At 58.7% G+C, this 21,727-nt stretch overlaps 2 protein-coding genes across 9 annotated transcripts in view; one reads left to right on the plus strand and one right to left on the minus strand.

Moving 5' to 3' along the window:
* The first annotated feature begins 3 nt into the window (after window positions 1-3).
* The window catches only part of LOC144382374 (uncharacterized), a 33,174-nt gene continuing 11,450 nt past the window's right edge, over window positions 4-21,727 (plus strand). For 2 of the 4 annotated variants that reach the window (XR_013449205.1, XR_013449204.1), the window contains exons 1-2: window positions 7,289-10,162; window positions 14,531-14,716. The gene's annotated coding sequence lies outside the window, so the exon portion shown is untranslated. Of the gene's footprint in view, window positions 207-7,288; window positions 10,163-14,530; window positions 14,717-20,865; window positions 21,114-21,727 lie in introns of those variants that run through there. The other 2 variants (XR_013449209.1, XR_013449208.1) reach the window with 2 other exon arrangements.
* Window positions 953-21,440, minus strand: RARG (retinoic acid receptor gamma). Of its 5 annotated transcripts, XM_036124083.2 has the most exons (10): window positions 21,374-21,440; window positions 20,552-20,618; window positions 16,836-17,167; window positions 5,791-5,939; window positions 5,436-5,577; window positions 4,590-4,750; window positions 4,225-4,401; window positions 3,633-3,837; window positions 3,026-3,184; window positions 953-2,257 (listed from the first exon to the last, which is right to left on the minus strand). In XM_036124083.2, the coding sequence occupies exons 3-10, from the start codon at window positions 17,017-17,019 to the stop codon at window positions 2,058-2,060; spliced, it is 1,377 nt and encodes a 458-aa protein (XP_035979976.1). In that variant the 5' UTR covers window positions 17,020-17,167; window positions 20,552-20,618; window positions 21,374-21,440; the 3' UTR covers window positions 953-2,057. The 5 variants fall into 5 exon arrangements, with proteins under 5 accessions (XP_035979976.1, XP_035979977.1, XP_035979978.1 ...); XM_036124084.2 differs by lacking the exon at window positions 20,552-20,618 and having other exon boundaries at window positions 21,374-21,388; XM_036124085.2 differs by lacking the exons at window positions 16,836-17,167; window positions 20,552-20,618; window positions 21,374-21,440 and adding an exon at window positions 10,218-10,608.

Below are 21,727 nucleotides of genomic sequence, written 5' to 3' on the forward strand. Positions count from 1 at the left end.
CCATACCTTGGACCTCGTACCCTTCCCCCCATAAGAGGGGTTACCATGGCGATGACCCCTCCTTCCCCACAGGCTCTGTGGTTTCCTCCACAGCTTCTTTCACTTTCTTCTTCTGCTTTTCCTCACTCTTCTCTCCTCCCCGACTCCCACATCCCCAACCTCTCTCCCACATGCACAGGTCATCCGTGAAGAAAGCCAGGCATAAGGTAGGCAGGGCGCTGGCCCAGCAAGGAAGGTGGGCCACGGTGTGTGTGTGTGGGGGGAGCGTGGAGGGGGAGTCACAGAGGGTGAAGGGGAGAGCACAGGGCACCGTGGTAGAGGCCACAGGCAGTGGGCTGAGGGTGGGGGTGTTGCAGAGGTAAGGCATGTAGGGGCAAGGAGAGATATTAGGACGGAAGGTTAACAGTGGGGTCAAGAGGTGAAGTGGGGTCAGAAGGGGCAGAGGGAGTGATTTCTAAGGTGATAGTGGGGTCACAGAGTGGGGGAGCTCATGAAGTAAAGAGAGGGTTGGTGCAAAACAGAAACACTGTAACTTAGATGCAGACTGTGGTTCTTTTCTTCTGGGGCCAGAGACCCTCATGAGAGCCGAGTGCAGCTTCAATGAAAGCCCTCCCCAGAGAAGGGCAGATATGCACATATTCATAACCGGTGCTGTGGGGACAGCTTAAAGATGTCTGGGCCCATTCACACCTTCCCTGAGGTCCACAGGGTCCAATCTAAGAACCCACACCTGGTGGCAGTGGGAGGCCCAGACACCCAGGGTAGGCCCCCTGTGGGCTCCCTTTCTCCCACCCTCCCACCATCCCCATCCAGGTGCATCTCATCCAATTCCCTTGGTTTCCCTAAGAAAGCTGCAAAATCCAGTAGATTAGGAGCTCACCTTCCTCATCCAGCCCCTCTCCAGGTCGGCTGGTCATTTCCCCTACCACCTCCCAGAGGGAGCCACATGCCATGAGTTTCCATCACTTTATTTTGCAAAAATAGAAAACTCAGCAATATGCGACACAGCGGGGTGGAGGGGAGATGTAAACAGAGGGGAGGGGACAGCACCCTGACCCCCCAGAGAAAAAGGGGAGCCAAGTGGGAATCTTATTTGGCAGCTAAATACAAACTGGGGATTGGAGGAAGAAGGGAGGGGTCACAGGGGCCCTGGGCTCCCCCTCCCAAGACCCCTGGAGGAAGGGGTCAAGTCCAGGGTGTAAACAAAAGCTAATAAATAAATAGAGGTTTCCTCTGGGTCAGGGAAGGATCAGCTAAGCAGCGCCCACCCCCCCTTCCCTGGGCCAAGCTGCTCTGGAGATCAAGGTAGGGGGAAGGCACTAGGGGGAGACGGATCCCCTGGTCCCTCTGTAGTGTAGGAGGGTCCCTGCCCCGGTGGCTGAGATGGGAGGCAGGGGAAGCCCAAGGCACGTGATGGGGCCAGGGGAGGGGCTTGTAACGGAGGGCACAAGGTCAACTCTGGGCCCAAGCAAGGAGGTGCCGAATGGACCTGCATCTGTCCCTTTCACCCTCTGGCACCCACAGAAATGCAGGGCCCAGCCTGCCCCAACCTGACCTGGCACGAGGCCGGGGGACGGAGGGCAGCATGCACCTGGCAGGTGCGTTACGCAGCATGAGGCACCAAGGGCAGGGGCAAGAGGGTGGGCTCAGCCCTCCCCCCCATGCCCCCTTTTTGGTCTCTAGTGTTCCTGTTTGCTCCCAGAGGCCTAAGCACCTGGAAGAGGAAGGGGCTGTGGAGCTGGCAGGGTCTTCCTCCTGCCCTGGGGAGCCTGGGTCCCTGGTGTCTGAGGGGCAGTGCTGAGATTTTAGAGTCCAAACCGAGGCTCACCCCTCTGCCCTCTCCTGGTGGGAACAGGGCAGGCCCCCGAGACTGGAGAGGGAGCCAGTTAGAGCAGGAAGGGGATGAACACAGAGGCACCCCTGGAAACTTTGGCAAAAACAAGGAGCTCATTGGAAGGGGTGGAGAGAGGGCAGAGCAGGTCCTCCCCCAGTAATTGGCAGTGTCTGGGAGATGGTCAGTCTGCTGCCTGGAGCCCCAACCCCCACAGCAGGGGAAGTCAGGGGCCCTGGTCAGGCTGGGGGCTGGAGCCCCCTTTGCTCTGGCCCCGGGGAACCTCATCCTCGCTAGAAGCCTTGGGGTGGGGACCAGGCTGCGAGGAGTCGTCCTCAAACATTTCGGGGTTCTCCAGCATCTCTCGGATTAGGGGAGGCATCGGGCCTGGAATCTCCATCTTCAGGGTAATGGCCCTTTCTGCTCCTGCAACAGAGGGACAAAGAGGTTCAGGGGAGCAGAGACCCATGCCCCCTGAGACCACCTCCCTAACCTTTCCCTCCGGGGGCTCCCAGCACAAGCCCGCCACCTCTCTGTCCCAGCTCACCCTCTCCCTACTCCAGGCTTCCTGGGGGCCACTCCTCTGCCTGCAGCTCCTACCTGCCTTCTCTGCCGAGTCTGCTGCCCACTCATCCCATGCTTCAGGCTCAAAGATCACACCCAGCCCAACTGTCAGTCCCATTCTCCAAGCACTCCACTTTCCCAGGTCCACAGCTAGCCAACTGTGCCTAGGCCGTTTCTTACCAAGCTTTATAATAATAGCTAATACTTATTGAACCCCTATCTGCCACGCACCCTTCTGAATCATCACCGTCCAACAGAATCTTCTGTGATGATGGAACTATCTGCTTCACCCAGTACGGTCCTCACTAGCTCCTGGGCACTTGAAATGGGGCTACAGCCACTGAGGAATTGGCATTTTTAATTCAGAGCAGTTCTAAGCCTGCTCTGTTAACTCGCTTAGTCCTCACAATTACTGATAGGGTAAGTCTAAGGATAGCCCGGCTTTCAAACAGGAAAACAAGGTACAGTAAGTAAAGGAATTTGCCCCAAGTCTCCCCACCAGCCTGCAGCTGAGCTAGGATTCCAATGTAGACCGCCTGATTCTCTGTTCTGGTCTCTGCTTGTCTGCCCGCCTGACCCGAGAGACCAGCAGGTCCAGGAGGAGACAGGAGAGGTTCCCTCATGACTGACCCTTGGTGCTGATGCCCCGGAGGTCGGTGATCTTCATGAGCATCCTTGGGAACATGTAGGGCTGGCTGGGCCGCCGCCGGCGGGCATAGAGCCTCAGGGCCTCCAGCAGTGGCTCCTGCAGCTTGTCTACTTTCTCGGGTTCCTCCAGGTCCATGCGGTCTACAGGAACAAGCACAGCGCAGTGAGAGAGGAAGAGATGGGAGAGACAGTGACAGGTGGCCCATCCCCAACTGGCCCTGCCCTACGGCCTCCCAGGCCCCCCCACTCTGTCCCATCAGCCCTTTGCCTATTGTTCCTGAGCCTACCCAGACCACCTGCCCTGCTCTGAGCCCCGTACCTTCTCCCCTCTGGTAAATTATTCTTGCCCACACCCCTATCTCAGCACCAGTTATCTGGGATCTCCTCAGCTCTCTCTCTGGCTCTGCTCTCCTTTCTGTCCTGTGCCCCAGGGCTGCTGGGGAGCCTGTACTGGACCTGAGAAGTCTGTGCATGGGGCAGGTGCAACAATGCCCCAGGGGAGGGACCAAGGTCTCCTGCCTGGTCAGACAGCAGGTACGGGGTGCGGTGGGAAAGGAGTCCAAGTAAACGCCAGGGGGCGCCCTCGCACCTCCGCAGATGAGGCAGATGGCACTGAGCAGGCCTGTCTCTGTGTCATCCATCTCCAGGGGCAGGAGCTGCCCAGCAAAGGCAAAGACGAGGTCTGTGAGGGGCCCAAAGCCGGCGTTGTGCATCTGGGTCCGATTCAGGGTCAGCCCATCAGAGAAGGTCATGGTGTCCTGCTCTGGGGTGTACCTTGTACAGATCCGCAGCATCTGGAGGTGGGCAAGGGGATGGCTTAGTGCTGTGTCTGGGGAGGAGCCCATCTCAGGTGGGGAGAAGAGGCGATGAGGTGCACACGGAACAGGAGGGGGTTAGATGCAGAAGGAGGGCAACCTGCAGCAGGCAGGGGGAGGGAGGCAGAGGTGGAGAATCTAACGCTGGGGAGGGAAGAGAGGTCAGAAGGAGGCAGGGCGTCCAGAAGTGTAGGATCGGGTCTTGGGGCAGGGGTAAGACCAAAAAAGCTTGGGTTTAGAGGAGATCTGGGGAGTCCCAGATTGGAGAGGGGTAGGGAAGATAATGAGATCTTTGTGTGGACCAACTCCTTGGCCTCACGTGAGGGTCAGGCTGTGGGGAGAGACAGGCCACCGAGCTTAACTCACCAGGATGTCCAGGCAGGCGGCCTTGAGCAGAGTGATCTGGTCAGCAATGCTGAGCCCTGTGAAGCCAGGCAGCCGCTTGGCAAACTCCACGATCTTGATGATGCACTTGGTGGCCAGTTCACTGAACTTGTCCCAGAGCCCCAGATCCAGCTGCACCCGGTGGTCTGCACTGGAGTTCTACAGGGAGGCAGGTGGGAATGCAAGCTAAGGCCCGCCCTGGGGGCTGTCTTCTTTTAGCCAAAACCCCAAGCTCTCCCCTCTGCATTCTGTTGCCCTTCCTTGTCCTCAGCACCAGACCGTGACCTCAATACAACCCTGACCTAGTCCCCAAAGCAAATGGTCCCCTGCCCTCACTGGAGACTCACCGTGGTATATTTGCCCAGCTGGCAGAGTGAGGGGAAGGTCTCCTGATGAGCTTTGCTGACCTTGGTGATGAGCTCTTCTAACTGAGGGCTCAGCTCATAGCTGTCAAGCGACCCCTCTTCCTTCACCTCTTTCTTCTTCTTATTCCGGTCATTCCGCACGGCTTGGGGTGAAGGCACACGGAGAGGATCAGGACCCTCAGAACCTCCCTCTGGGTATCTATCCCCTCTCACCCTAATTATCATGTACTCAGTCCTTATCATGAACATCTGTTTCCTGGGACCCTAATCGCTGCCTCAGTTTCCCTAGCTCCTACACTAGCTCCCATTACCAGGCTGGCTCTCTCCAGCCCCACCCAGGGCCTGCAGCCCCTGCTCCCTCTCCAAGCCATTCGGCTCCATCCTGCCCTTCCTGTCACCCTGCAGGAGCTGAAGGGGGGGAGCAGGATATGCAGGCGGCAGGATATCCACTTATAGCCTTGGCAGCACAATGGCGCGGGGGGGGGGCACCCCAGATCCACCTCAGGCTCAGTCTTGGGAGCAGGGGAGAGGACTGGCAAGCACCCCCCCAACTACTTCCCCATGAAACAGGGCAAAGTGAGCCAGTAACCCCCATTCACTCACTCAGAGGAAGGATTAAGCTCTTCGAGGGGAGAATGGCAAGGGGTGGGCCCTCCTGGGTGAACGGGCACTAATCAAATAGGACTGGCCAGGGAGGAGGCAGCACCCCAGGGCAGGCCAGGTCTCAGAGGTCAAGGAAGCGGCGGCAGGGCAGCGAGTGGGAAGAGGGTAGCAATGACAGCATAGGGCAGGAGGGCTCCTGCTCAGGCCAGGGCTAGGGGCCCGTACCTTCTTTGGACATGCCCACTTCGAAGCACTTCTGTAGCCGGCAGTACTGACAGCGATTCCGGGTCACCTTGTTGATGATACAGTTTTTGTCGCGGTGACACGTGTACACCATGTTCTTCTGGATGCTGCGGCGGAAGAAGCCCTGGAGTTGGGGGTGGGGGTGGGCAGTGAAGCAGGATGCTGGGAGTACCAGCCTCTCGCAGGCCTTGCGGGGGGGCCCCAGGCCCGAGCCAGTCTCTGAGCCAAGTCTGTGCAAAGCAGCCCCGCCCGCTCCACAGCCAGAGCCCTAACGCACGGTGTCTGCCCCTCTGCTCTGGAGCCGGACTCAGCGCGCCCACCCCCACCACTCACACACCTTGCAGCCTTCACAGGAGCTGACCCCATAGTGGTAGCCAGAGGACTTGTCATTGCACACGAAGCACGGCTTGTAGACCCGAGGCGGTGGAGGGGGCGAGGGCGAGCTGGGCACCATCTCCTCTGAGCTAGTGCTCTGCGTCTCCACCGCTGGGGGGAAAGCAGTGACATGAGGGTCGGGGAGCAGGGCCCCTCAGATCTCCAGGCACCTTCACTATACACGCACACCCCATTCCCACTTCTCCCTCCAGCTCAGCGGTGACACCACCATCCTCGCCACAGTGACTTAAAGTCCCAAGGACCACGTACAGCCCCAGAGCACACACTTCCAGAAAACCACTCTGAGTGCACCTCCACAGTCTGGCCATCTCCCTGCACCACAGTGCCAGCCCGAGCCCTCGTGACACTGCTCAGTTCCCCAAATTCCAGGCCAAGGCCATCCTGGAAGTTAACTTCCCTGGGCCTCAGTTTCCCCAGCTATAAAGTGGGCAGGTGGAGGGGTAATGGGCTGTGGCTCTGCACTCTTTAGTCCCTGTCTGTCACGTCGGTCCACCGCGTCAGGTAGTCTACCTCCCACCATCCTCCTCCTCCTGAGGCAAGAGATCTGGGGCCCAGGAGGCAAGTGCCCGCCACCTGTGGCTAGCGCCTGGCTAAATGACCTGCTGGGGTACTCAGTAGGTCGAAGAGGACCTCATTTTCTCTCAAGTAGTCCAGGGTGGATAATCCTCCCGCTTTTCCCTCTCATACCGACCCCCCCCAACCCGCCGGCGGCAAATAACTGCCCGTTTCTGTTTCCCCAGAAACCACTGAGGCAGTGGAGCAAATGGGACATAGGTACAAGAAAACAGGTTAGAAGATACGCAGTAGCCTTATTTTACACCTGAAGGAACTGAGGCCAAGAGAGGGAAGTAGCCAACCCAGTGCCACACTACCAGTTGATGGTGGAGCCAAGACTCGCAGGTCCTCTGACTAGATCTACGTGGCCTGGCAGGGACTCAAGAGAAGTTGGGGAAGGAGAGACTGAGGTATTTGCTCAGATTCTCAGGTCCCGAAGCGGTTGGGGGTGTAGCAAAGCAGGAAAAGTCAGGTGACAGTAGGTAAACAGGGCTCATGGGGGATGGGAGCTATCTCTGGACCCTCTCTGAGCCTGTGTCTTCACTCCTAAACTTCCCACACAAATACCCAATCGCAGCTCAAAGGGGTCTCAGCCCAGGCCACACAGAGTGCGTGTGGCCAGGAGGACACCCTCTGTTCAGGAGGCTACTCAATAGACCTTTTTTGATTTTGCGGGGTTTTGGGGTCTGTTGTTGATCTTCAGAGGCTGGAAAAATCTATGAACTATTCAACCTGTAGGACCTGTTGCCCAAACCTAAAGGGCCCAAGTTAATGCAAGAAAACACTGAGACCCTCGTCCCACGCACCCACCTCATGAGCACCTTCTGGCTTCTAACCCGCCGCAGCCCACCTGGTCAAAAGTCTGCCCCATGCCGCCAGCAGGGCAGAAGGAAAGCCCAGGATGCTGGGGTTCCGGGCTAGCTCCACCCACCCCACAGGAGGGAAGCCCTCCCCACCCCCCAACACACAGACACCATTAGCATAAGAATCCTGCTGGAGTGAGATTCCCCAATGGAAAAGGACAGAGAAGAGGGGAGGAAAGAAGGTGCCTCGCGTCTATTCAGGACCGGGGGCGGGAGCCTCCAGGAGGGGCTGGTGCTGAGAGATGTGGGGCGGGCTGGAATGCCTTTCAGGACCCCTCCTGGTGTCCTAGGAGGGCACAAGTGCGGCCCAGCGGCCAGTGCGTGGGGTGGTACTCACTCGGGTGCTGAGGCCCTCCCTGCCCGCAGAACGCTGCCTCATTTCCTCTCTTGCGAAAGGGCCTGGGTGCGGTCAGACTGGCACGGGGCAGTGCCAGGCAATTACAAGACTGGGGGCCGCAGGGAGACAGGCCTGGGGACAGCTTTTCCTGTCACCCCTTCTGGGCACCCCTCTGGCACAAGCCTGCCCCCTGAACCCTAGAGTGCAGCCAAACGGCTCTGGACAATCTGGGGGTGAAGGGCACAAGAAGGCTCATTGGCTCAAGGCTGCTCAGATTCCCTTCTCAGCCCTGAGCCGAGACACCAGCATCGGGATACTGCTCCCAGCCTAGGCAGGGGCCCCTGCTGGGGAGGAGGGGGGTGGGCTCTAGGTTTTTCTCCTTTTAAAGCCCAAATTGCTGAAATTGAGGAAATTCCTGGCCAGGCTGAGCGGAGCTTCAAACAAACTCTTTATAACCGGCTGTAAACGCTCCCAGCTGCGAGGCACAGGGCCGAGAAGCCCAGACTCACAATCTGACACACACTTCTTTGGAGACACTCTCACATCGACACCACGCAGGGCACAAAAGCGGACATACTACCAATGGGCCCCTATACCCCAACCGGCCCCGGGCACCGAAGAACACACAGGCGGGCCTGAAAGCATACCCACTCCAGCCACAGGGCAGAGGTGGACGTAGGAGTCATGAAGCTGCCACACAACATCCAGCTTCACATTTGCAAGAGAGCAGCTCAGCGACCACACACCCCGGCCTGCCAGCGCAGCACCAGGACACCCGCAAACACCCACAAACACACCATGTGGCCCTCTCCTCAAGGGACCTCTTTCCTTCCCCGATGTAGACACAGGTCTAAACTACTTTCTCTCTGAAAGTGTGCAGAGCAGGCCTGAAGCCCACCAAGACCCTAGAGGCCAAAACTATTGGTCCAAATTGAAATGCAAAAAACATGCTGCCAGCCAAGTCCCTGAGACTGCCAAGCCCCCCAAAAAAGGACCCAGCCCCCACAAAAACCCCTCCTGGGAAAGTCTCCACCTCAGCACCCCTCCCAACATACCGCAATGCCCCTTCCTATTGGGCAGTGAAAGGAAGGTTAAGAATTCACCAGGATTTGGTGCAAAGTAATAACAGTTCCATGCTTTCTCCACCCTATAAATGCCACACTTTTAATTCTTGCCCCACTCCACCCCAAAATACGGTCTCCTGTTTGCCACCTCCCTCCTCCCATCTGAGCAGCATTGCCCTGGAACCAAGAGACCGCCCCCCCCAAAAAAAAGAAAAGAGAAAAAGAAAAAAGAAAAACTATAAAAGGAAAAAGAACAGTAAAGAAAAAAGAAAAAGAAAAAGCCGAACTCTCGTAAACAGCGCTGCCGAGTGCCAAGGAGCGAGGCGCGTTGGCGGGGGCTCGGTGACCCCTCGCACGCACTCCCCCAGCGCCCTGGGCCCCGCCCGCCGCCCGCCCCTTCCCAGCTGCCCCCAAGCCCCTCGCCCCGGCGTCCGCACCGGGCTACCAGCGCGCTCCCAGCCCCGGGTAAATTCGGGGGGTGTTCGAGGCTCCCCTCCCGGCTCCTCCCCACACCCCACCCCCGCCAGGCACTTCGGCCCAGGCTTCAAAGCCGCTTCTCATCTGGACTTCATTTTTACTGCCTCTCAGTCCCCAGCTTTTTATTACCGCTCTGGAAAGGGGTTCCAGGGCCCCAGGCCTGGCATCTCCCATTTCACAGAGAGGGGAAGATGGATATTTGGGGACCCAGTAGTCCTACTCTCCCCGCCGCTGCCTCCTCCAGGCCACCCCCCACCATAAACAGACTTCGCTGTAAACTTTTCGCTTCCTACTGAAGTTGTGTGTGTCGGAGCCATAGGAAAAAGTCATCTCTCTGCATACAACCCTGTACACATTTCCAAACGTTGCTTTTTAAGATGGGGGAGGGGCGCCAGAGCCCAGCCTTCTCCCTGTTGTGTGCACAAGCCCGTCCACCCCGCACGAAGAACACACAGGATGCACGCTCGAACACCGCACTTTCCAAAGCCGCCCCCGCAGCCACGCTGGGGCACACGCCTTCCCGGCCTCACGCCACAAACATCCCCACACAAGGGCCGTGCGGACCTGCCAACTGTCCGAGGGCGACGCGGCGTGGAGAGACCCCCTACACTCACAGCCACACCGCCTACGTAAGGCGCTGCACCCTCCAGGGATTCACACGCTCTGCAAATATTTTTTACGCTCCCAACTCCCCACATGGACTCTATAAACGCCACCCACGGTCCTGGGTGCCATATCCCTCCGGGGCCACGGACCTGCGGGCACAAGCTACCAGTAACACCTCGGTCTCTCCCTATCCCCAGAAATTCTGGAGTGGCATCAACCGCAGCTCCTAGCTAAACACCCACCATAAAAACCACACACACTCCAAACACTACGGCACACACCCAAAGGAGTCGCTGAGGTCCCCACGTTTAAAGGGCCAGTACCTCTCTTTCCTACACACAGCCGCCCCTCACATAGAGAGGGTGAGAATCTCCGCTTGCACCCCAGTTCCACCTTTTACACACGGAAAGGGTGAGCCGCTGCCTCTCCTGCGCCCCGCACCCCACCCCTGAGCTCTGGTACCTACATTGCAGACTGGCGGGTTGAGGCCAGGCAAAAGACTCAAATCCGGCGAAACAGGAGCTGCCCGTGGCTCTGCGCAGCAAGCCGGCCCCGGGCCCGGACGCCCCGTACAGCCGTCGCGGACCCGGGGCAAACGCTTCCATGCAGTCGTACATCGCGACCCGGCTTGGAGGGAAGCTGGGTGCTAGGAACACCAAGGACCCGCAGCCGATTCCCCCTCCTCCCCCGGCGGCGCCCCGCTCCTGGAGGGGGGGAGGGGGAGGGCTAGCATAGGGCGCCAGGCTGCATGGGGGGTAAGGGGTGGGCGGGGAAGAGGGGGATCCCCAGCAGGGGAAAGGGACTGGGCGGGGCGCAAAGCCGGGGCTGCCGCATCGGCCGCGGTCCGGCTCACTCTGGGCGCCTCGGCGGCTAACACTGGGGAGACCTTTTGTAAAAGCGAAGCCCGGAGGGGTGGGGGGTGGGGCTTGGAGAGCGTAGGGGGCCGGGCACTAAGACGAGCAGAGCTGGGAGTGGAGCGCACACTTACACACACTCGCACCCGGCGCGCGCGCTTGCTTAGACACATATCCGTGCATGCATTTATCTAGGCAGGCACCACGTTTTTGCAAATATGCAATCGTGCGCATTCATATATCTGCACGCACATAAAATCATAGATGCACAAACGCCTGTGCAAGCACATCTAGCTCGGGAGAATGCTGTTAGGCATTCTGTCTCCACAGCCCCGAGGCTTTGCACGCATTTGCACTTCGGCGCGTGCCCCGGTCGGGAATGGGGGAAGGAGTGGAGGAATCAAGCACACGCATTTCCTTTTGAGTTTGCCCCCTCCCCTCGCCAACACTCTTTGCATACAAGTCGATACAGGCAGGGGTGTCAAGGAAGACGGGGGAGAGGGGAACATGGAGGTTCCCTGCGCGCGGCAGTTCTCGGGAGCTCGGGGACCTGCACTACCTCCACCCCCTCATTCCCAGGCCTGGCTCCTCCCTCTCCCTCCGCGCGCGCGCTTCGGGGCCGAACCGTACATTCCTACGGCTCGGCGCGCGCGGCCTCCTCCTTCCTTCCCGTTCTCCCCACCCCCGGTCGAAGGGCCGGAGCGCGCTCCCGCCGTGAACTCTCCGGGAACCCCCCTCGGGGCGGGTGGCCGGGCGCGCTCACCTCCTCCTGACCCGGCCCCGCCCCACCCCGCCCAGGCCGTCGCCAGCGCCGCCGCGGAGTCCCCCGCCCCCTCCTGCGCAGCCGGGAGTCCACCCCTCCCAGCCCGAGCTGTCCTCCCTTCGCCGCGTCCCGGGCTGCCTCCCTCCAAGTCCCCTTAGCCCCGTCCCGCGACTGACGCTCCCCAGCCGCTCCACTGCCCCTCTCGATGCCCCTTCCTCAAGCCTGACTTCACTTTCAGAGCACAAAACTCCCACCCCAAACTGTCCCTACGGTGCCAACCGCGCCTCCGATGAAGTTGCCCTGCTGAGTGCCAGCTCCCCTCCCCCAGGCTTTCTACCGTGCCAGTTGCCCCAAAGTGCCAAGGGCCCCTCTCGGCTGTTACTGCGGGTCCGGTCGTCAACTGTTCTCAGAGCCATTACATATCCCCCCCCATTGGCAATAACTGGCCCTTCTCCCCTTCCGTGCCACACTGAGTGCCCTTCAGATCTCCGAGGACCGCCTCGCTGTCCCCTCGGTAGCCCCTTCCGGGCACTGAGCGCCCTCGCCCGGCGGAGAAGGGGGTGAGGGGGGCGGGGGTTTGGCCACGTCAAGAGTTTGCCCTCGCCGCCCGGCCGAATCGGGGACCCTGGCCCCAGGACAGCGCCAGCGGCGGCGACTCCCGGAAACCGCCCCCTCCCCCGCGCCCCGCCCGCCGCCCGCCCGCCCGGCCGCCCGGCGGGCCGGCCCAGCCGGCTCTGTCAGCGCCGCTCACACGGGGAGCGCCGGGGGAGCGGGAGCGGCGCCCGGCCGGCCCCTTCCCCCGCCTGGCGGCTGTGGCTGGGCCAGGGCGGGGCGCGCTTTTCTAAGAATCTGTTGTACCGGGTGGGGGGCGCACTGGGGGTGCTGCAGGAGTGGGGCGCCAGTTTGGAAGAATAAAGAGCAGGAAGGGGTGCCAGAGTAGGCAGGGAAAGGAAGGCGGGCGCGGAGGAGGGGCCGGGTGGTGGCCGGGGACGCGGGGGGCGGCGGGGGGCAGGGCTGGGAAGGAGGGCCAGACTTGTGGAAGCGGGGGGGGGGGGGTAAGGATGGGGGTGCGGGCGCGGGGTGGCAGGGCTGACTGGGGGGCTTGAAGTAGGGATGAAGTGGGAAGGCAGTGTTCTTTCCAAACCGGGGTGAGCTCCCGGCTCTTGCCCCCAACCTCAAATACCCCATTTCTGAATCCAGCCCCCCACACAAAAAAACGGAGGGGGATGATAGATTTCTGAATCAGAATCTGGGCAGTGGTAAAAAAAAAATCAATTAAGTATAAAATGGGAAGTACCCCCAAAACCAGGGGGAAAAGAGCCCTGATTAGTCAATTCCAGGCTGTCAGTCCGCCCCCCCCTCCTCCGAAATCTGAAAGGTCCCAATTAAGTCAGGCCTGCCTGGTTGGTAATTAGAACCAGAAGTGGCCAGGCCACAGGGAGGGGGGTTGGGAGTGGGGCACAGGAGGGGGATGGAGGGCTCCAGGAAGTCATGAGTCCTCAATAGCCCCCCTTTCCCTTCACCAGATGCACCCCACTCCTCATCACCCCATCTGTGTGTGCTTCCCAGGCATTGCAGGGAGAGGGGGGCTTATAAGGGACAAGGCATTAGAGTGCCAGGCCCACCCTTCCCGTCAACCCCAATCCCCCCCCCATTCTAGACAGTCTTAGCACAGCCTTGAAGAGAAGGTAAGAGGATGGGGGAATCTAGTGCCCCCTCTTATCCCCAAAGTCCCCCCAGCCCTTACTGCAGCAATTAGACCCATTAGCCTTCTAGCATTTCATGGGAACCAGATGTTCTCCACCAGCCTGGTGGGAGTATGAGGGGGGGCTGCTGCCTGACTCACCCCCCTCCCCATCTATGATCCCCACCACCACCACGGTTCACCCCTCCCAGCTAGAGTCCCACAAAGGCAAGACCCCAGAGGCAGAGAAGTGCACCCCTCCCCCACTAACAAGGTCATTAGCACTCAGAGTCTTGCATGGTCACCCCTCAGAGCCTCTACCACCCTGGCAAGGATGAGTTTGGCCAACAAGGGACTGTGGAGGAAGGAACAGCTAACTCCTATGCACCCCTCCTTTCCCCCCTCCTGCCACCTTCTGGATGGGGCTGGAGAATAAGTGGCTCTGAATTCCTGCTAAATTCTCCTTTTCTTCCAAAACCTGCCCTCAAAAAGGTGAAGAGGGGGCATTTCAAAGCAAGAAGCCACACCCCGAGGCTAAGTCCTAACTTAGGAGTCCCACCTGAAGGGCGATGGGGAGGGGTCTCTGAAGGAGGGGGCAGCAGAAGAGAGAAGGGAGGTGTGAATGAGGGATGGGGCCCAAAGCTGGGGTGTAAGGAAGGAGCTGGGCAGGATGGGGGCTGGGACCGGGTAGGGGGCCAGGAGAGGGGGGTGCAGCCTGGGCCCCAGCGGCGGCGGCTTGCCCAGCTCCCCCCGCCGGAGAGGTTTCCTGTTGCAATCAAAGCCCCGTTTGTGTAGGCCTGGAGCTGGAGCCCGAGCCTGAGCTGCGGAGACCGGGGAGGGGAGGGGAAGGAGGCAGTCGGCTGGGGTTTTTTCCTGGACGAGGCCTCCCTGCCGCCTGCTCGCCACCCTTACCCGCCTGCTCTCCCAGCAGCTGGGTTCTCTCTGGGTCTGTGCCTTTTGGCCTGTGTAGTTCTCTGTCACCTCGCTTAGGTCTCTGAGTCTGTCTTTTTCAGCTTCTTTTAAGTAGAACTCTTTTTCTTCCTGTGCCAGCTTGCCCTCAGTTTCTCCATGTGACTTAGTGAGGTGCAGCCTGGGCTCCTTGCCCCAGGGACACAGTCACCAAGTTCAGAGGATAAACAGGGCTAGGTCAACACCACAGACATCTCCTCAAGAGGGGAAAGAAGGCAAGGTTTCCCTTCCCTCCCATCCAACTCTGTTCCCTGTAGTCTTGACAAAGCAAACAGAACACACCAGTGTTCATAAACACAGAGAGACAGAGAGACACAGACCCCAGGGTTTTATGCACATGTGTGAGCGCGTACACTGGCACGCGCGCGCGCGCGCGCACACACACACACACACACCCTCTGCTCTCCCATGCACACAGGCCTGTGCTTGCCTCCACAGCACATGCCCTCCTCCCCTCCCCCTCCCCTCCTCCACCACACGGTCCTGAGATGCCTGCCTTACCCACTCAGGCCCCTGGAGAACCCCAAGAGGTGGAGCAAGATTTCCCTTCTCAACGTGGATGTCTCCAAGGCGCTAGGGACCCAGCAGTAGGATCCAGGAGGCAGCCTCAGGGAGAAGTTCCAGACTCCTTCATGGACCACCCTCCCTCCCAGAGACTAAGAGAAAGAGGGTGTAGAGAGAGACACAGACTCAAGGTGAGTGTGGCTTTGGCATCAGACTTAGGCCTCCAATCCCTCTCCATTGGGTGGCCCCAGGCAAAAAGGGACAACAGGGCAGAGAAATGAGAGACTATGCTCTTTCACCCCTCAGCCGCTCTCCCACTATGGGCTCCCAGACTCCAGGATCCCTTCCTCTCCCCTCTGCCTCCCTCTCATTTACCACTGGGTACTGCATGCCCCACTCCCATGCAGGCTGTCTGGACCCAAACCTTCCCCTCCTCCCCACCCCACCAGCACGTCTCTGCCCAGGCCTGTCCCCCCACTGCTAGCCGCACCCTCCCCAGCTACCTGTCCTGGTTCTGGCTCCTCCCTTGGATTTCTCCTTTCAGTCCCCCCTCCCCCCCCACCCCCCCACCCCGCCCTTTCAGGGCAGCCCTGCAGGATAGAGCCCAGTGTGACCCCTTCCCCTACCTTGACCTTACTTTGATCCCTGACCTTGATCTCAGTGTGTCCAGGACACAGGAGAACTTCCCTGGGGACTTGGCCACTGGCTCTCAGCATTCCCCCACGATCACTCTTTTTCTCCTCTCCCTCCTTACTCCTAGAACCTGGGGAAACTAAGTCCCAAGGGACTGAGTTGTATGGTTCTCTGCAAGAAGTACATTCACGGAGAAGGGTGGTTTCTTCCTCCCTCCTCAGGCCCTGGGACAGATTCATGGGGTGTAAATGAGGTAGGGGAAGCCCAGCTGAGGTCTCCAAAAAGGGGGGCTTTGTGCTCTCTTGTTCACCTGCATGCCACCCAAATATCCCCTGTTGGTCTACAGACGTGCCACCAGCAGGTCTCACCAAACACCAGACACACCGTCAGCAGCCCTATTAAATATCGCCTCCTCACACTGACTCTTTGTTGCACACGCTGGAATTTTGCATATGAGCAGAGAGTCTCAAGGACATGCTGTACATACACAACTGCATATGGTCTACACGCACGTGCACACGCGCGCGCACACACACACGTGCGCGCCTTCTCCAGATGAGCACACTCTTTCCACTAGAGCTGCCAGCCCATCTAGTCACCCCTTCACACATACACACAACCCTCCGGGTGCCCCTCCTAAAGGCAGGGCCCCTCTTCTCCTACCTCTCTCTCCCTGAGCTTATGGAGCTCTAAAGGATGTCTTATTCTTTCTGTCTTTTTTTTTCCCTCTCTGTCTCTATGCCTCTGGTTTTCTGCCCTTCTCTGTGCCTCTCCTTCCATCACCTCCCCTTCTTTCCAGGAGAGGATTCTCTACACCTGCTCACACGCTGCCCCTTTACCCCACAGAACCTAGCAGCCCAGCGCTCCAGCTCCTGGGCACCCACACCTGTAATGGCTTGGTCAAGAAGACCAACTACGAAGTGGGAGGAAAGAGGATCCAGAGGGAAGAGGAGAGGCCTAAGACTTGTCTGCTGTCAGCACTCAAAGGCTTAACCCAAAGAGGGCAGGCCTGAGGGACAAGTAGGGATCTGCACAGCCTGTGGGCACCATGCCAGACCCAGAGGGAGGGGAGGAGTCCAGAACTCACATGGCTGGAGGAGAGGATGCTTCTGGAACACCCCCTCACCTCCCCGGATTACTTAGGGTGCAAGAGCCACCTTCTTTGTAGCTGTCTCCACCCTCCCCAGCACTGACAGGAGCGTTCCCTGACCCCACACGTCTTTGGGCCCCTGGCACTATTTCATTTCCTTTCTGTGCTGCCTGCCTCTGACTCACCAATTTCACCTCTCGATCATAGTCAGCTGATTGGCCTTGCGGACCCCTCTACTCCCCAGGCTGCTTCCCCCGTACCCACCACTGCATATAGGCAAAAGCCTCAGACTTCACCAGACTCACCCTTGGCTGCCCATACAAAGTGTTCTCCCCTGCCAGTTGACTCAGGAGGCAACTGTGGACCCCAACATCCTAGGCATTTGGGGCAGGAGCGTCGTCATTGCAAACAATGCCATTTGCTCCACGTCCAAACCCCCTCCTACAACCCCTGCCCCCTACTCCATTAGATCCAACCCCCAACCCTGCCCGCCTTGCTAACTAGGGTGCCAATTTTCTCTAGCACCCACCCTCAAAATTTCCTCCTGCTTCCCCCTGCCCTCATCCCCCAAGGTCCCTGAGACTCACACAGAGAGGCCATCTCCTTGGGAAGGTCAGGCTGGCCCAGGCCCCGGAAGCTAGGACTCAGCATCTCGAAAGGTGGAGACCCCCTGAGAGCCCCTGGGAAGGCAAAGGGGAAGCCAGCCCCTGGGTAGCCAGATCCAGGCCCCAGGGCACCAGCTGCAAAGAGTCGTTCCTTATTGGTGGCCATGGCAGCTGCGGTGAGGGAGGCTGAATTCCCTGGGGTCTGCAGTGGGCGGGGGAGGTCTTCAGCCACAGCCCCCGCCCATGCCCACTGCCCCAGCCTGGGAGGCTCCGTGCCCGCCCTTCCTGGCCTGCCCACTGGGTCTCCAAGAGTCCTAGGGAGAAAGAGAGGAAAGGGAGGGATAAGAGAAGGATCACCCAAAGGTTCCAAGCCCCGTGGCCCTCTCTCACTTGGAGCCTTTTCCCTCCACGCTTCTAAGGTTTGTACTGCCCTGACTCAGGACCCTCTACCACAGGTAGGAAGCAGGGCAGGAGCTCACGCAGGTTGAGGGAAAAAAATTCTCCAGGGAAGGGTAAACTAGTTCAGGTCTTAGGACTCCTGGCAGAGAGGACCCCTAAGCTGAGAAGGGACCATTAAGCACAAGTACACTAAACACTTGATTTAACCTTCACATCAATCCTGTGAAGTAGGAATTATGATTCCCATTTCACAGAGGAGGAACCTGAAGTTGAGTGACTGGCTTAAGATCATGGTGGAGCCAGGATTCAAACTCTTGGGCTGTAAGTTCAAGCTTACTTAACTTAAAAAAAAAAAAAAAAAAAGACTATTTAAACTCTCTACCACTCTGGGGAAAGCAAACATATCTCTGTTGTAACTTTGGGGCCCTACATCTCTCTGGAAAGGAGTTGTGGTCCAGTGATTAGGAACACTGACTGTGGAGCTGGGCTACCTGAATCCATCCCCACCACTCACTAGCTGGACCTTGGGTGTGTTACTTAATCTTCCTTTGCTGAATTTAGTTTCCTCATTTGTCAGTTAGGAATAATAGGGCCTAAAAAAAAAAAAAAAAAGGAATAATAGGGCCTACTTCATAAGGCTGTTGTAAGGATTAAATGGCTTCACATATGTAAAGTGTTTAGAATAATTTAGGCACATATTAAATGCTATGTGTGTCTCATGTTATTTCTCTTTGTACCTTCTCTTCCTCCATACCTCTCTTGTAATTAGCATTGCCTTCGGTCTCTACCTTCCTCAATACTCCCTCTTCCAGTTACCCCCTCCTAGTTCTATCTCTGTCTCCAATTATCCCTCACTCCCAAACCTGTCTTGCATACTCTCCTTCAAATCCACAGATGTTGATGGAAGCCCCACTGTGTGCCAGGTATGATTCCAGGGAGCAGCTCCTCTCCTTGTCCTCACCTTACTTTACTTCCCCATCTCCTTTTCTCTGTCTTCTCTGAGCCCCCTGCTTCCAGGAAGCCCTCTCTACAACCTCCCCTCCCTCAAGTGTAGCCTGCCCCAGGATGTTTAACCTGAGCCCGGGGAAGGGAGAGAGGAAGGAGGGAGAGAGGAAATGGGAATCCTGGGGCTGGGCAGGTAGTTTCTTTCCTGATGTTCTGACAAGGGAAAGTTTGACTTTCCCAGGAGCCCCAGAGCCACCCACTCTAGGGAAGTTAGGGGGGAGGAGAGTCACCCCAGCCTGGGTACCTCCTCTACCAGCCAGAACCATAATGGACTGAGGTGCAGAGGACAGAGAAGGACTGAGAGTGAAACACATATAGACTATGGGGTGGGCAGGTCCAGAGGTAGGTGATAGGCATTTCTGCATCTCTTTTCATCAGTCTTTGCTTCTAGGACCAGTATCTCTCCATCTTTGTACCTCTGCTTTCCTTCCTTCTTTCCTTCATTCCTTCGTTCCTTCCTTCCTTCCCTTCTTTCTTTTCTATCTCTCATCTACCTTGGCCTTCAAACTCCTGAGGGTAAACTGTCATGGAAGTTACAGAAACTCAGACCCCAGCACCACCACCCTCCACTCAGCCCTGATGCATGACAACCCTTGCTCTTCAGGAGCCATCACCCATATCCCCAGTACCCTCAGACTCCTCAGCCCAATGTCTCCCCAGGCCTAAAAGGCTGAGCCCCAAGCCCCCAGGGTCCTTCTCCTTTTCCTTCCCCTATTCCCTCAAGTCCTCATCCCTGGTTAAGCCCAGGTGGAGCCAGGAGTCCCGGCCCCAGAGGCCCCTGGGCCATAGCTCAACAGGCTGGGCCACATTCCAGGTGGATTAACCCCTCCGATGCCAAGGGTGAGAAGCTACTAGAGCCCCCCCCCATCTTCTTCAGACTGCCTTCAACTGGGCCCCAGGCTCCAGCTCCAGCACTCACTGTCTTTGCTTCTCACTTACAGATGGGAAACAGAGACCTGAGTGTGGGGCAGGAGGACTTCCGGTGTCCCAGAGAGGGATGCTCAGACTCCTGGTCCTTACTGAGGAATGAAGCTATAATGAGTGAAGGACAGCCCAGCTCTCCTTGGGCTTCCTCCTATTTTGCCTCAGAGAAGGGACCTGAGAGTTGAGTGTAGAGGGGAAGGTGACAGAGAGTCACCCATTTCTGAGCCCTGGTTCCTCTGCCCTGGCTGGGAAGAGAAGGGGAGGGTCTTAGATCCAGGGTGGAGGAAGGGACCAAGGGATTGAAGACAGTGGTACAGAGAGTAAAAGGAAATCCTACACTAGGGACCCAGATGCCTTGGTTCTTTGGGGAACCTGTGGAAGGAAGAGAACCCTTCTCTCCTCCCAAGATGCCACCTCAGATGGAGGTGGGGCTGACTAGGGGAAAGGGGCCCTTACAAAGCTGCTTCTCTTAGGGCTGAGGTAGAGTTGAGGGAGGGCATGGATGAAGGGGGCTGCCGGATGGGGGGGGCACGTCTCCCTGCTGCCCTGCCCGCTCTAGAGCCCGGAACAAAGCTGCTCTTGTCGGCTGCTCTCCACCCGCTGCCCCCCTCCCCTCTGTATAAACACGACCACCTTTTTCCATGACCCCATCCCCAGCCTGGGCGGAGAACCCAGGCATCCTCTGCTCTAGCCTGGGCCCCAGCCTGCTCCCCAGGAGGCAGCGGTGGCCTGGGTTTCCCTGGCCTTGTGCCACCCTTGGGGGAGTCCAGACCCTTGAGTCTCCACCTCTCATCCCCAAGTGCCCTCCCTCCACCCCACTGGCCCCAGGGAGGGGCAGTGCCCAGGAGGCAGGCAGGCAGGCAATGCCAGTGGAATGTGTGTGGGCAATGGAGGGCACGGGCAGGGTGGGGCAGAGGGGGGAACTGGAGGTGCCAGTTAGGTGGCTTTCTGAGCCAGGGGTGGGGGTGTGCCGGGGTGGGGGTGTGTGCCCTGTACTGCCTACCAGGCTTTAAGCTACAGTGTGCATGCGCATGTGTATGCGTGCATGCGTGTGTGGGGTGTGTGTGTGTGTGTGTGTGTGTCTATGTCTATTTGGGACACCCAAGCTCCAGGCACCCTGCACGTACTGCCTCCTGCCCCCCACCCCCTTCCTCTCTCTTCTTGACTCAAGGATATGGGACACTGCCTTTGGTCCTCAACCCACACTCAGCATCTGAGGAGTGATAGTCAGGGCAGGAGCCTCAGACCTGAGGTCTGGGATTGCACTTACCCTGGACATGGGCCCTGAAGGGGCACAGTCATTTCAGCTTCTCACCCTACAGACCCCTCCTCAGGCTCCCCTGCCCCCCCCCAACCATACATACTCTTACCCTCTGGCCACCTGCAGAGATTCCCTCCTACATACTGGGTCAGGTTGAGGGGACTGGGCTGTAACTCCTGAAGACAGAGAGGCATGTTAGTGTGGCTCCTAGACTAGGACTCCTGGGTCCCTGCCCCAGTCTTCCTGCTCTTCCTTTGTTCCCTTTGGGCTCCCCTCATGAATACTCCTGAGGAGCCCCCATCCTTGGCTGGAGGGAGCCAAGACTCACACCCTGCTTGGGGGTAAGTGAGAGGGAATACAGAATTGCAGTTTAAGGGACCTTCACAGACCACTCTCCTATCCACTTGTCTCTGCAAACTCCAGGACCCGGATGGCTGGGAGCACTTGCCTCTGGATGTCTCTTGCCCTTTTGATGTCCAAGCCGGGTGATTCCACTGGGGAAGGAGGAACTTGGACCAGTTTGGACCAGAAGTCCACCCCTCAGACTCCCCTGGGGAAGCCAGATGGAGGGCTAGCGGAGGTCCTCCCACACAGGAGGGAACCCTGTCTTCCCTCACACTCCAAAGCACAAAAGTAGGCTAGAAACCCCCTGGCTGAAGACTCTTCCCCAAGTGCTCTCCCCACTATTCACTGAAATGAAGCCTTGCTGAAGCCCAGCCTAGCCCCAGCCTGTCTAAATCTTCCCCATTCCCTCCCGCATCGGGGCTGACCCCCAAGTCCGGCAGGAAGCCCCTCCAGCCCTGCGGACCACGCGAGCAGCCGCGGCACGGACTGAGCGGCGTCGCTCCGCCGCGCCCCTGCCCCCAGCCCACCTCGGCCGGGACCCAGGCGTCCGCGGGCGGCGGCGAGCCTGCTTCCCCGCCTGACTCACCTGGAGGGGAGGGAGGGGGAAGGGAAGCCGCGGAGCCCCGAGGTCCCGGCGTCGGGCGGTCGCGGGGATGCGGCGTCGCAGTGTCAGGGGCTCGCGGCAATGGGGGGCTCTGGGGGGGGGCACGGGCTCTAGGCTGGGACTGTCCCGGGGCCTCTCTGAGCCCGCCCGCCCACGTGACCGCCCCAAAATATCCGACACATTTTCTCCCAAACCGCACACTGACTCTGCAGGCGGGGACACGGAAAATATTTTCTTTCTTTTTCTCCCTCCCCACCCCCCCCACCTCCCTCCCAGCCCGGCTCCCTCCTCCCCCTCCCGCCCTCGCTCCTCCCTCCCCTGCCGCCTGCCCCTGCC

Source organism: Halichoerus grypus, chromosome 6 (genome assembly GCF_964656455.1).
Source record: "Halichoerus grypus chromosome 6, mHalGry1.hap1.1, whole genome shotgun sequence".
NCBI classification, from domain to species: Eukaryota; Metazoa; Chordata; class Mammalia; order Carnivora; family Phocidae; genus Halichoerus; species Halichoerus grypus.